Here is a 12,185-nt window from a genome sequence, read left to right as displayed (position 1 = left end):
CGAGAAAACATGTAGAGTGAGATATCTCGTTGGCGTATGCTAGGCAGGCTGTGACACGAAGTTCACCGGGACAGCTAGTATTTACTATAAGAGGTGCTTAAAGGAGAAGATTAGGTATAAATTATAATATAGTCAAATGTTCAAAACAATTGATTATATTCACCAGTGAAAAAGATATAAAAAATAATTTAAAATATAACAATATAAAATCGATTGCTGATTTTAAATATAAATATCAACATCAAAGCCTTTAAAAGTGGTAACAACGAAAACTAATTCAATTTTACCTTCGCACGTTTGTTTAGGATGAATTTGAATAAACATTTTGTTATTCCGGCGACAAACCCCGAGCCAATCCGTGTCGCGTATTAGCGGGAGGTGCCAGGGGAGCGGACGATTACATACCATAGACTTACAGACCGGACAGAGACCCTAAAAATAAAGTTTTGTTGTATGAATTAGGGGGCAAACTTACCATGGAAAGCAAACTACCGTCGCTCTTGGACACTCAACATCAGAAGAGTTACTGGTGGCGGGTCTTTTAAGAGGGAACACGCTCTTGAAGGTTTCGCAGGTCGTATTGGTCCGGAAATACTGCGAGTATAAAGTTACGAAAATAAAGTTAATACGGGAAAAATGTGAAGTAGAGCTGAAACGTGCGCTCAACTTCTCGCCTTTTCTAATTCTCGGTCCACGTGACAGCCTTGCAGCGATGAATTGTAGAGGTATAACTTCAGAGAAATAGAGAAGTAAATACCGTCAAACACTTTCCCTCTTTCTATGGGTAAGTATGACAGTCTTCAGACACCAGGCGCGGTCGTAGCCTGACATTTTCGGGAGGATCACACGAGATTTGGGGAAGGTCAAGAATAGTAATGGGTGCAATACCTATCCATACTACACTAATATTACTAGCTAAAAGCCGAGCTTTGTGAGGGCTCGCATCGTTTTTCTGCGTGGTAATAATCTATAAGGCAGTTTTTATTAATAATTTCATAGTAACCAAACCTTGAGTGACCGATGATAACACATCTACATATAAATAAAAATTACTATGTTAAAGCATACATCAATAGGCGTGATAGATTTTCCGTAAAGTGTACCACAAAAATGCTCAGGTTGTGGGATATACTGGGACTCGCCTCGCTCGCCCTGATAAATTCGAAAGTGACATCTCTGTCTGTCTGTTACCTCCTCATGCCGAAACCGCTCCTTTGATGTTACTAAAATTTCGATTGGAGATACTTTGAGTCCCGGATAAATGTACGGTCGAAACAGAGCCGCGAGCGTCATCTAGTCAAAATAAAAAAATAAAACTTCGCAGTTAGTAGTTACCTACATCTAAGGCGATTTCAATTCGAAATGGACTATGTCATCAACAGGCAGAAATAATTCGCGGTATTTCGTTTGTGAAAGCCTTAACATGTTTTGTACTTTACGATTGTATATATTAAGCCTGCGGGATCACTCAGTTTTTTGGTGAACATTAACTTCGGTGTCGCCGGGGTGACAGAGTGAATTGTAATGGCGACATTCAGATTTTCACTGGAATATTTGAATATTTGTATAAATATTTGTGTAACGGAATATATTTCACGCGTGGCTTTTTAATTTAAAAGGGCGCTGTTTACGTATTAGGATTATATTTTATACGTTAAAAGCCCTGACCATGATTGCTCAACTGTCAGCTGTCTACACTATGTACCAGCAGGGAAATTGAGTCATAGGCAGATTGCCGACCTACGTCATTTGGTCGGATTATGTCAATTCAATATCATTCGTGACCCGACGGCTACGTTTGACGTAACGCGACCAAATTATGTAGGTCCACCATCTGTCAAGGAATCAACTTCTATGAATATACCATCAGGGATATTGAGTCATAGGTAGATTGCGCACCTACGTTATACGGGCCATGTCTATATGTCGAGTCTAATATGCAAGTCGTGATCTTTCAACTGCGTTTGACACATCCCGACTAAATTACGCAGGTTCGCCATCTACAGTTTCTCTGATAGAACAATCGACTTCGATCATTAGATACGAATATGCCCCTTTACACGTTCGCGATCGCTCATTAGTCATTGCCCATCATTGGCCAACACTGAGAAGTCGCACGATACAAGTAAACAACATAAATTAGACTTTTGGGGAGACAGAAGGTCAAAGAATCACGCTAATTGAGGACACACAGTCCTCAATACAAGGCAACACGCTAGATGGAAGTACCGTCATTTATCAAGCTTTTATTTCTCAGGGTAGATTAAAATGTCTAAAACAAATTTATTGCGCGCAACATTTTATAATGAAGCATTAGAACGCTTGCTTCATAAAGTTTCAAGCCAAGTTTTTTCTTTAAATATTGCACATGGCATTTAGAAAGAAAAACTTATTTGAAGTAGTGCGCTTATAGTTTAATAAGAAAAGTTGTATGAGCTTTTGTATCGTGTAATAAAATATATTATTCCTTATTTTTAAAAGAATGTTAGAAGAGAAGATTTATATTATTTTTGTGTTGAACCGACTTCTAAATTAGACCTATTTTTGTGAAATTTGGCACATAAGCGCCACGGAGAAAAATTAAAATCCCTTTTTCACGCGGCAACACTGATAGCTTGCGCAATTTTTTAAATCGAATTACTAGTAGTCTAGTAAAAAAGTAACTACAATAAATTATAATATAGATAATAATATTTACACAGTATAAATATTCAAGGTCGGTTGTTTTTGTCTGTCATGTGACTTGACAATATTTTAAAGGACTAGCAGACCTGGCCCTTCCGCCAAGATGTTTTAGCTAAAGGCTCTTGTATAGCTTTTATTAAATTTTCCGTTTAAATATTTCAATATTAAGGGGTGTTCACTGTTCAGTTTTACTTTATTTACATTTTCCTAAGTACCCACCGATGATTAAGTTAGGGTTCCCCTCGCCACAAAGAGATTACATTACTATTCAGTCTAGTCATTTGACCGCAAACTTCGATAACAGAATACAAAGGTCAGGAAATTATATTATAAATAATTCAACCGCCGGAATACATAAATGATAATAAATTCTCATATTGAATCTGTTTTGGGGCACTAAAAATTATTACATTATGCCGCTTCTTCACGTTGGCCATGATGGACAAATACGAACGATTGCAATTTGCAATGCGGGTTGTATGGCGCTATGTAGCCGTCATGTCAATCGTGTCCAATGTCGTATTAGACAGACATAATATGACAGCTATATCGTGACATGTGGAAGCTATTTCGTGACTTACGACAGCTGTTTGACACGACAATTGACAGGATAGACCTGACGGCTACATAGCGCCATACAATCCAAATTGATCTATGATTGCCCAGCTACGACGACGATCGTGACTGCTATAGACAGCTTTGCAATCATGTTGGCAATCATGCTTATACGTCATAGATAAACGTGAAGGCTTTTAATTTATATTAAAACGAGCTTTTGCCCGCGGCTTCGCTCGCGTTAAGAAGTATTATTATATACAAACTTTCATCCCCTATTTGAACTTGAGTTGGAATTTATCAAAATCCTTTCTTAGCGGATGCCAACGTCATAACACCTACTTGCATGCCAAATTTCAGCCCGATCCGACCAGTGGTTTGGGCTGTGCGTTGATAGATCACTATGTCAATCAGTCAGTCACCTTTGAGTTTTATATACATATAGATAGAAGATAAGTAGACGCATAAGCTTTTTAACAGCTTTTATGTGACATAAAGCTTTAATTACAAGCGGCGAAAAATCGTAAAAGTTTCAGCTATGCTAATATCAACAATTAAAGTTATTATCAATTCAAATAAGTTTTTATTCAATTACAATTATGCAGAATTTTTAATACTCTAAAATTCCCGGCGCGATTATAATTTCAATTGTAAAACAGTAACAGTTTTAATTCCTTTTACCAAACTTTATTTACGGCCGAGTTCCAAGTGAGCGGCTATTGCGAAATGACAAAACGTATTAAATATTTAAGCGGAAAGATATTACTCAGTGGCAGTTTTCGCTTTTACTCGTTCAACCGTTTCATGTTACGCGAATTACTTTTCGGCTCCGACATTTTATAGAATATTTAGGGCGAGGGTGTCCCGAGGACTTTTAAAATTAAAAATGTCATACGCAACATCATCGAAAATATTTTCGTAAAGATATTATACATTTTGCTGATACGAATTGTATTTATTAAATTTTAATATTCTTGTAAAATTGATTACATTTTGTTTTATCTCGTAATGTTTGTAATAACGTACTATTTAAGTCTAATATAAATTAAAAAGACCTATACACAGATAATGATAGGCGACCAATAAACATTTTGCAATCACAATTCAACAACAGTATCGTCAATTATGAAAAACAGAAGACGAACATGCTACATGGCAATCACCTGTATACATTATGAGACCACGCACACACACACCACCGATATCAAAGTGAGAGAAACTAATGTAACTCTTTTCAACAGGTGTCCGAGGCCTCCACAACTTAGAGATAAACGTGCCAAACGCTGTGCTAGTCGGGGAGACAGTGACGCTGGAGTGCTCCTGGCAGCTGGAGGACGAGGAGGCTCTATACAGCGTGAAGTGGTACAGGGGGAGGGAGGAGTTCTACAGGTATATACCGAAGGAGCTCCCACATACGAGAGTGTTCCCGCTGCCCGGGATAGAGGTTGATGTGAGTATAACGTTTTTCTATCGCCTATAACCGCTATCCCCAACTCGCGGCCCGCCGGGACTTTATTTGTGGCTCGCGTGATATTAAACAATTTTGAAATTCATGCCCACCGGCAAAATAACCTAAAGTCTACGTGATAGTCGTTAAATTGTTTCCATTTCTAAATCCTTAATTTTGAAGAATGTTATTTTTTAACCCTAAAAAATTTTTGTTGCGGCCCGCGACACCAAGACCAAAACATGTTTGTGTCCCGCATGAAAAAAAGGTTGGGGACCACTGACCTATAAGAATTGATAACTCTATGGCATAACTAGAAACAAGGATTGGGGAACAAAACTATGGGATAATAAGTACTTTAGGGTGTGTATGAGTCCCCTGTATAGGGTCCACTGTGAAAGTAGCAGCGCTGAAAGACTTTTCTGTAACTTTTGTATGGGCAAATATGTTTGTATGGGCTCTAATACAGGGGACTCAATTTCACACCCTTAAGTATTATTATCACTTAGTTTTGTTACACCCTGTACATTCTATGGTCATACTAACTTAAAGTTGCTGTTGTTAGTTTTGTGTAAATTAAGAATTAACATGTTGTTGTGACAATAGTTCTGCGTTATAATAAAGTAAGAACGCCATTTATTTAGATACTAGAAGACTCCCGCAAACTTGTTTATCACGCGAGAACCGTACATTTTTCGGAATAAAAAGTATCCTATATCCTTTCCTTCTCGGGACTCAAATTACCTACTCAAGACAGACAGACACACTTTCGTATTTATGCTTTCGTATGTGTTGCAAATGCTATAAAATTTAAACGTGGGAGAGCCATGCTTCGGCACGAATGGGCCGGCTCGACCGGAGAAATACCACGTTCTCACAGAAAATCGGCGTGAAACAGCGTTTGCACTGTGTTTCGCCGAGTGAGTGAGTTTACCGGAGGCCCAATCCCCTACCCTATTCCCTTCCCTATCCTCCCCTATTCCCTTCCATTACCATCCCTACCCTCCCCTATTACCCTATTCCCTCTTAAAAGGCCGGCAACGCACTTGCAGCTCTTCTGATGCTGCGAGTGTCCATGGGCGACGGATGTTGCTTTCCATCAGGTGACCCGTTTGCTAGTTTGACCCCTTATTTCATAAAAAAAATAAAAAAAAATGCTATGTGCAAAGTCTAAACTACTGTACCTGATGGAAATCCTTAAAGTAAGTTTTGTATTTAACAAACATACACAATGACAACTTTTCGCTGTATTTTTTTGCTATATTGTTCCGCTATGTGTATTCGTAGATATGTATCTACTACATCATTTCCAAGCAAAATTATTATAATAGTCGATTTTACCGTCAAACAAACGATCTTAGGAAAACACATTTCAATTATAATCGTATATCTAAATGGTTTTATATCTAATTGTAAAATACTTATTATACCTAATCATAATGTTATAATCAAGGAATAAACCTTAAAATAATAGGTTTTATTATATCCCCAGTATAAACGAAATACTTAAACAAAAATACGTATTTTGTTTTATAGCTTGAGGGTATATTATTTTATAAAGCCTCCATTTGTGTTGTTTTATTACTAAGTAGTAAAATATACGACCAGACTAAATAAAATTATCACTTAATATGTGTGTCATATCACTGGGGTGTTGATTATTTCGCATAAAAATAATGTCAATGTTTTTGAACGTGCAGTTTTAAGCGTCCTTATTACATTGGCAATTAGTAGCCAATGAGATTTTGCGGTGGTCAATAGATAAAACTACATAGGCGGTTTGATGTCACAATAGACATAACGACCAGTAGTTAGACTGCAAAAAGACGGACAGGTTTCAATATCTGTCAAATTCGTCGGGTTTCATTAGGATTATGAACGGAATATGCCTCGCGCTGGCTGATATAATTTATTTTTAAATATTTAAAATAAAGATTTCAAAATTAGATTCTGTCAATTTTAATCGCATGTGCCAAAACACAAACAACAATACGACCAAAGAGGAACACGTCTATCGAATATGTCATAGTTTTAAATTCGTAGGTAATAAGTTAACAACCCTAGCGACGATTTTCGTCATAATACGTCAAATTTAAAAATTTCAACATCAGTTCTACGTCGGCATACTCTATCATTCTGTCTACTCTGTTGATGTGAACAAGCGGCGAATTCGCAGTGATAACATAATAAATTTATTTATATATGGACGCCATGCAACCGTTACTCATATCATGCCGACAGTGTGATAAAGCCTTTAGACCTTAAAGACTCACTATAGCCTCTGGTATGTTTGCCGAGGCGCGAACCGACTGCTTTTATGCTACTATACGCAAACGTTGCGCGTCCCTCGTGCGCAGAGTGCGGGCTAACTCCAACAATGTCTTAGCCATGATAGCTGACAGACTCGATTGCCCCTACACCAAGCACTGTTGTGATAAACATGTCTGGTATGGAGGCAGTCGTGGCATCACTCTTTGACGTAAAATATGTTTCTTTTTAGATATAAGAAATCCAGGATATATATATATATTTTTTTTTAATGTTATTTTAGTAAATATTTTAATTTTATACACCTAACAACTGATTTTAATTTTATAAACAATGAATTATTATTTATTAATTTAATTTAATCTATTTATTAATTTCGTTTAATTTATTCAGTTGAATTTTATTTATGACCTTTAATCAATTTAATTTCATTTAAGTTTATTTTATCATAATTATAATGCATGAACTAGATTATTGGTAATTTTAATTGTGGATTTTTGAATTTTTATGTGATGCTAAATTAATGAAATTTTTACATGTTATGGGTCTTTGATACCTGAAATAAAGACATTTTATTTTATTTATTTATTTATAGCCATACATTCTTTGATACGAGCATTTTAAAAATATTTCTGATGCTTACGTCTGAATGCAACCTCTACGAATTAACAGGATGCTTTAATAGCATTGGCTTATTATAATCCCAGATAATGCCAACACGAATTTTACAGAATGTATATTTGTATGAACGCAAACGCTTTGTACTTTGATAATTTTAAATAATAATAGATTCCAATGTTAATCTTCTCCAATCTAAAAATATATGTAATCTAAAAATATAAATAAAAAGGGATTTCAATTTTGTTAGTCTCGCTAAAAGTCGAGGATGGCTAAACTGATTTGCCAATTTTGCACTTGAAATATTCGTGGAACTCCAGGGAACTTTTATACAGTGAGAATATTTAGGAGTTTAGTGATACGAATCACACTTGGTCGTCTCATATAAAATATTAGTACCTGGATGACCGAGCTATATATATATATATATATATATATATATATATATATATATATATATATATATACAGTGTGTAACAAAAACTAGTGATAATACTTTAGGGTGTGTACATGTTCCTTGTAGAGAGTTCACTGTGAAAGTAGCAGCTCTGAAAGACGAACATTTTTTTTCACTTTTGTATGGGCAAGGGCCCGTGCGTCACGAGTTTCCCCATACAAAAGTGAAAAATTTTTTATTAAAGATTAAAGATAATATAATGTACTTTCCTGCAAGTGATGGCAGTGTGTTTGTATAGGATATTCAATGAATTATTGTTAATCATAGCTATAAGATACGATGGGGCTAGCATGCCATGTATGGCTAAAGCCCTTTATTTAAATAAAGATTTAAAAAAAATGTACTTTCACACAGATATCGCGGTCGGGCGCGCGGCGCGTGGTACTACAGGACGCGACGCCGGCGCTGGCGGGGCGGTTTCGCTGCGAGGTGTCCGCCGACGCGCCGACCTTCCACACAGAGATACGCTCCGCGCCGCTAGAGGTCGCCGGTGAGTGACCACCTTTATTAGGGTTAATTCAGACCGCAACGCGACACGTAAATGCATTTCTAAAGTATGGATTTGACAGATTTACAAGACGCGCGTCACGTAGCGTTGCGGTCTGAATAGACCCTTAATCGACCATGGCGAGGTTAAAAAGTCGCCCGTTCTCTAGGATCAAAACATAATTTTATGAAGGGTGTACTGCAAAAAAAATCTTAAAACAGAAGACTAAGGACATTCATCGTTATTGCAATAGTTACAGGTGGTACATAATATTATACATATTATTATTGTAACATATTAACACACATTAGATCATAATATTATAATAGTCGTGTCAAAGTCGTAAGATTACGAAAAACATTATTTTGGCAGCCAACATAAGTTTTTTTCTATGTCTCACGGTTAAAAATTTTCGTCAATTTTATTTTTTACACGGGCTCTTCTACTAATTTGATCAATACTTCTCATGTAAATTTCTTATGAACATAAAAAAGGTCAGGAAAAATGACATATTTAATACCATCAAAGGATCGGACACCGGTACTGGGACACATTGTATAATTTATGTCACCTGACATCTCACGCTCGGGTTATACAATACTTACTTCTAAAATCTGTGTACAGTACGCATGTTACAGACAACAATAATATTCAATGGTTAGGAGTTTTACATATTTTTAAAGCTCTTTTACACATAGACATAAGTCGACCGAGCCCAAGTCAAATGTTTATTTTAACACAACATACACAATACACATCATAAATCACCCATTTATGCCCGAACATGCAAAAACCACATTATTCCGAAATTATTGGTGTTTGGTAAACAATGGGTACCTATTACCTAATTCTTTCGCCCATAATGTTTCCTTCAGTGTGAGGCCATAAAGTTACGTCGTCAAAACCAAATAATATAACGACAACACAACTTACAGATGGTAACAGCGTAGAGAGTTCACATTTGTCTACAATTCAATCATAACGCAATGCGACGCGTAAATGCATTTCTAAATTTGTATTGAATTGACTGATTTCAATTATTGCGTGAGACTACATGCAAATCTGTCAAATCCATACAAGTTTAGAAATGCATCTACGCGTCACGTTGCGGTCTGAATTGGCCCTACCTGTAGACAAGCTGCGCCATCTTGACAAATGCCAACAAAAATATTTTCAAACGTTGGAAAGTCGACGCTGCGATGTCGTTCGACGCATCACAACGCGTCTACGTGGCCTCGTTCTAAGACCTTATCGAATTGTGATCGTTTATTGTTTTATGAAAGTCTTGTATACTAACAAAAATATTATTTGTAAATAACAGTATTCCCGATACTGATGGAAATAGTCGGTTAACATTATTTTCCCCTACCCTAATATTTCTGTATTACTTTTATGTGGTTATCGCAGTATCATCAATTATCATAAATATCCCGTCGCTCGCTAGCTAATGGTGGTATTTAGTGTTATTTACTATAAAATATGTTCGATACATTAGTGAGGTTTGTTAAATGCTTTTTTTCTTTTTCTACCCACATTTATCATGCGACAAAAATACTTTATTAATTATTAGTGACTAGATGACGCCCGCAACTCCGTTGCGGCAAAATTTGTATATCGCGCTGGAACCGTACATTTTCCGAGAACAAAGTATTCTATGTCCTTTCCCGGAACTGTAAGTATCTTCATGCAAAATTTCAGCGAAATCGGTTTAGCTGTTTGGGCGTGAAGAGGTAACAGACAGACAGATAAACGTACTTTCCCATCTATAACATTAGTTTGGGTAACTGTTAATCTAATGTATAATATTCTCGTGTCACAATGTTAGGCCGCGCCGCCACGTACTCCTCCGAAACGGCTTTACTGATTTTAACCAAATTTTATAGTGGGTCTGAGAATCGGCTACTGGGTACTTTTTATATTTGCATTTGTTGAATTTTATAAGTGCATTTGTTGAATGAATAATAGTAAATTATTACAACTCGAGACTGACGGCGACCATTGTTTGTGAGACGGGATAGCGATGGACGTTGCCATGGTGACATACTTATTTAGTCACTTCAATAAAATAATATGGGTGAAATACTTTATACTTATGGCAAAGAAACGTTTGCTGGGACAGCTAGTAATTAATAAAATTATAATTCATATTTTTTATACTACTGTCGTATCCGTATCTTACTGGTTTAAAATAAAAATAAATTAGAGGGAGTGAACCATGTTGATAATAAGTAATGACTAATGCCATTCGCGAATTTGCGTTTTACTTCCTTTCGGTGTGAACTGGCCCTAATAAGTTTGAAACTAAGCTTAAATAAAATACTAGATTTAGCCTTGAAAGTAAATTTGACATCTCCACACCCTAACGAGTCCCGCGAGAACCGTATACCTTACACGGGGTGGTGTTTTAAATAATTTATTAGTCTAGAGTATTACTAGACTAGGCTTCCAGTATTTTAAGCGAAAAACTCTATCGACATTAATAAGAAGTATAATAAGTAATACTCTGTTTGTCTGTCTGTCTGCAGTTGCCTCTACGCGCCTCAACCGCTGAACCGATTTTGCTGGGTATAGATACTTTGAGTCCCGGGAAAGGACATAGGATACTTTTTGTCCCGGAAAAATGTACGGCGCGATAAATGAGTTTAGGCGAACGGAGTTGTAGGCGTCATCTAGTAAAGTATAAGGGCCAACCCACACCACGTCGCAACGACAAAATGCCGTCAAGCAGTGGTTACGTCTCAATGCTGTCGCTGCAGCTTTTTGTAGTTGCGTTGTGGCACCGACAATATGTCGACGTGGTTGCGTTGTCGCCAGTAGTTGCGATGTGGTTACGTACAAAAGTTAATGAAACGGAGGAGGGGAAAGCGCGGGCGGTGTGCGCGCACTATCATTGCATCAACACAACGTTGTGGTTGCGACGTGGTCGGCCACTAGTTCGCTTGTGGTTGCGATGTGGTCGGTATCACGCAAGTGGTCGGCAACGACTTTAAAATGTGGAACGCCGTACGTGTGAATAGTCCAGCGAGGCTAAAATGGTCGCTTTGAAGAATCATGATATGAATCATAATATGATTCATTTTTTCTAAAATCGCAAAATGCAACTCTGCTTGCAATTCATTTCTGTATTTTTGTACTGATTTGACATTTGTCAGTTTGACAGTTTTGACAATTCATTTGCCGAATTGATTGAGAGGAATTGCTAAATGTGACCATTTTAGCCCCGCAGTTCATTTACAATACGAAATATACGCCCGACCACGTGGTGTGATTGTGGTGTGGTTGTTGTCATGTGGTTGTGGTACGTGTGGGTTGGCCCTAATAGTTTGTGCTAGTATTTTTACAGGCAACGTTCGTATTTTCAATTTCATCGTACTTGGCTCGCGCCGCGCCCGGTCGAGTCATGCCAAAGTTCTTGGCTGGCACTGCGTCTTTACCGGTTTGTAGGACACATTTACAGTAAATTACAATGTATTCACGAACCGCGACTATCAAAATAAGCAAAAAAGTGAATTACTACTATGTACAAACCATACTACATAATAAAATGTGTCTGCCTGTCTGTAACCTCCTTAGTAAAACATATTAAAGGATATTATCAAAATTTGATATAGAAATATTTTAAGTGTGGGACATATATAGTTTTTTTTTTATGAAACAAGGGGGCAAAC

The 12,185-nt window shown here is 37.0% G+C and overlaps 1 protein-coding gene across 1 annotated transcript in view; it reads left to right on the top strand.

The window, feature by feature from the left end:
* LOC121731272 overlaps positions 1–12,185 on the top strand; it is a 99,664-nt gene that overhangs the window by 67,328 nt on the left and 20,151 nt on the right. The window contains exons 3-4 of the mRNA XM_042120636.1: positions 4,482–4,690; positions 8,385–8,520. Coding sequence (XP_041976570.1) covers positions 4,482–4,690; positions 8,385–8,520 — 345 coding nt within the window. The remainder of the gene's footprint in view (positions 1–4,481; positions 4,691–8,384; positions 8,521–12,185) is intronic.

The sequence above is a fragment of the Aricia agestis genome, chromosome 10, assembly GCF_905147365.1.
Source record: "Aricia agestis chromosome 10, ilAriAges1.1, whole genome shotgun sequence".
In the NCBI taxonomy this organism is placed as follows: domain Eukaryota; kingdom Metazoa; phylum Arthropoda; class Insecta; order Lepidoptera; family Lycaenidae; genus Aricia; species Aricia agestis.
Note: the sequence above shows the minus strand (reverse complement) of the source record. Positions and strands in the feature narration are given on the sequence as shown.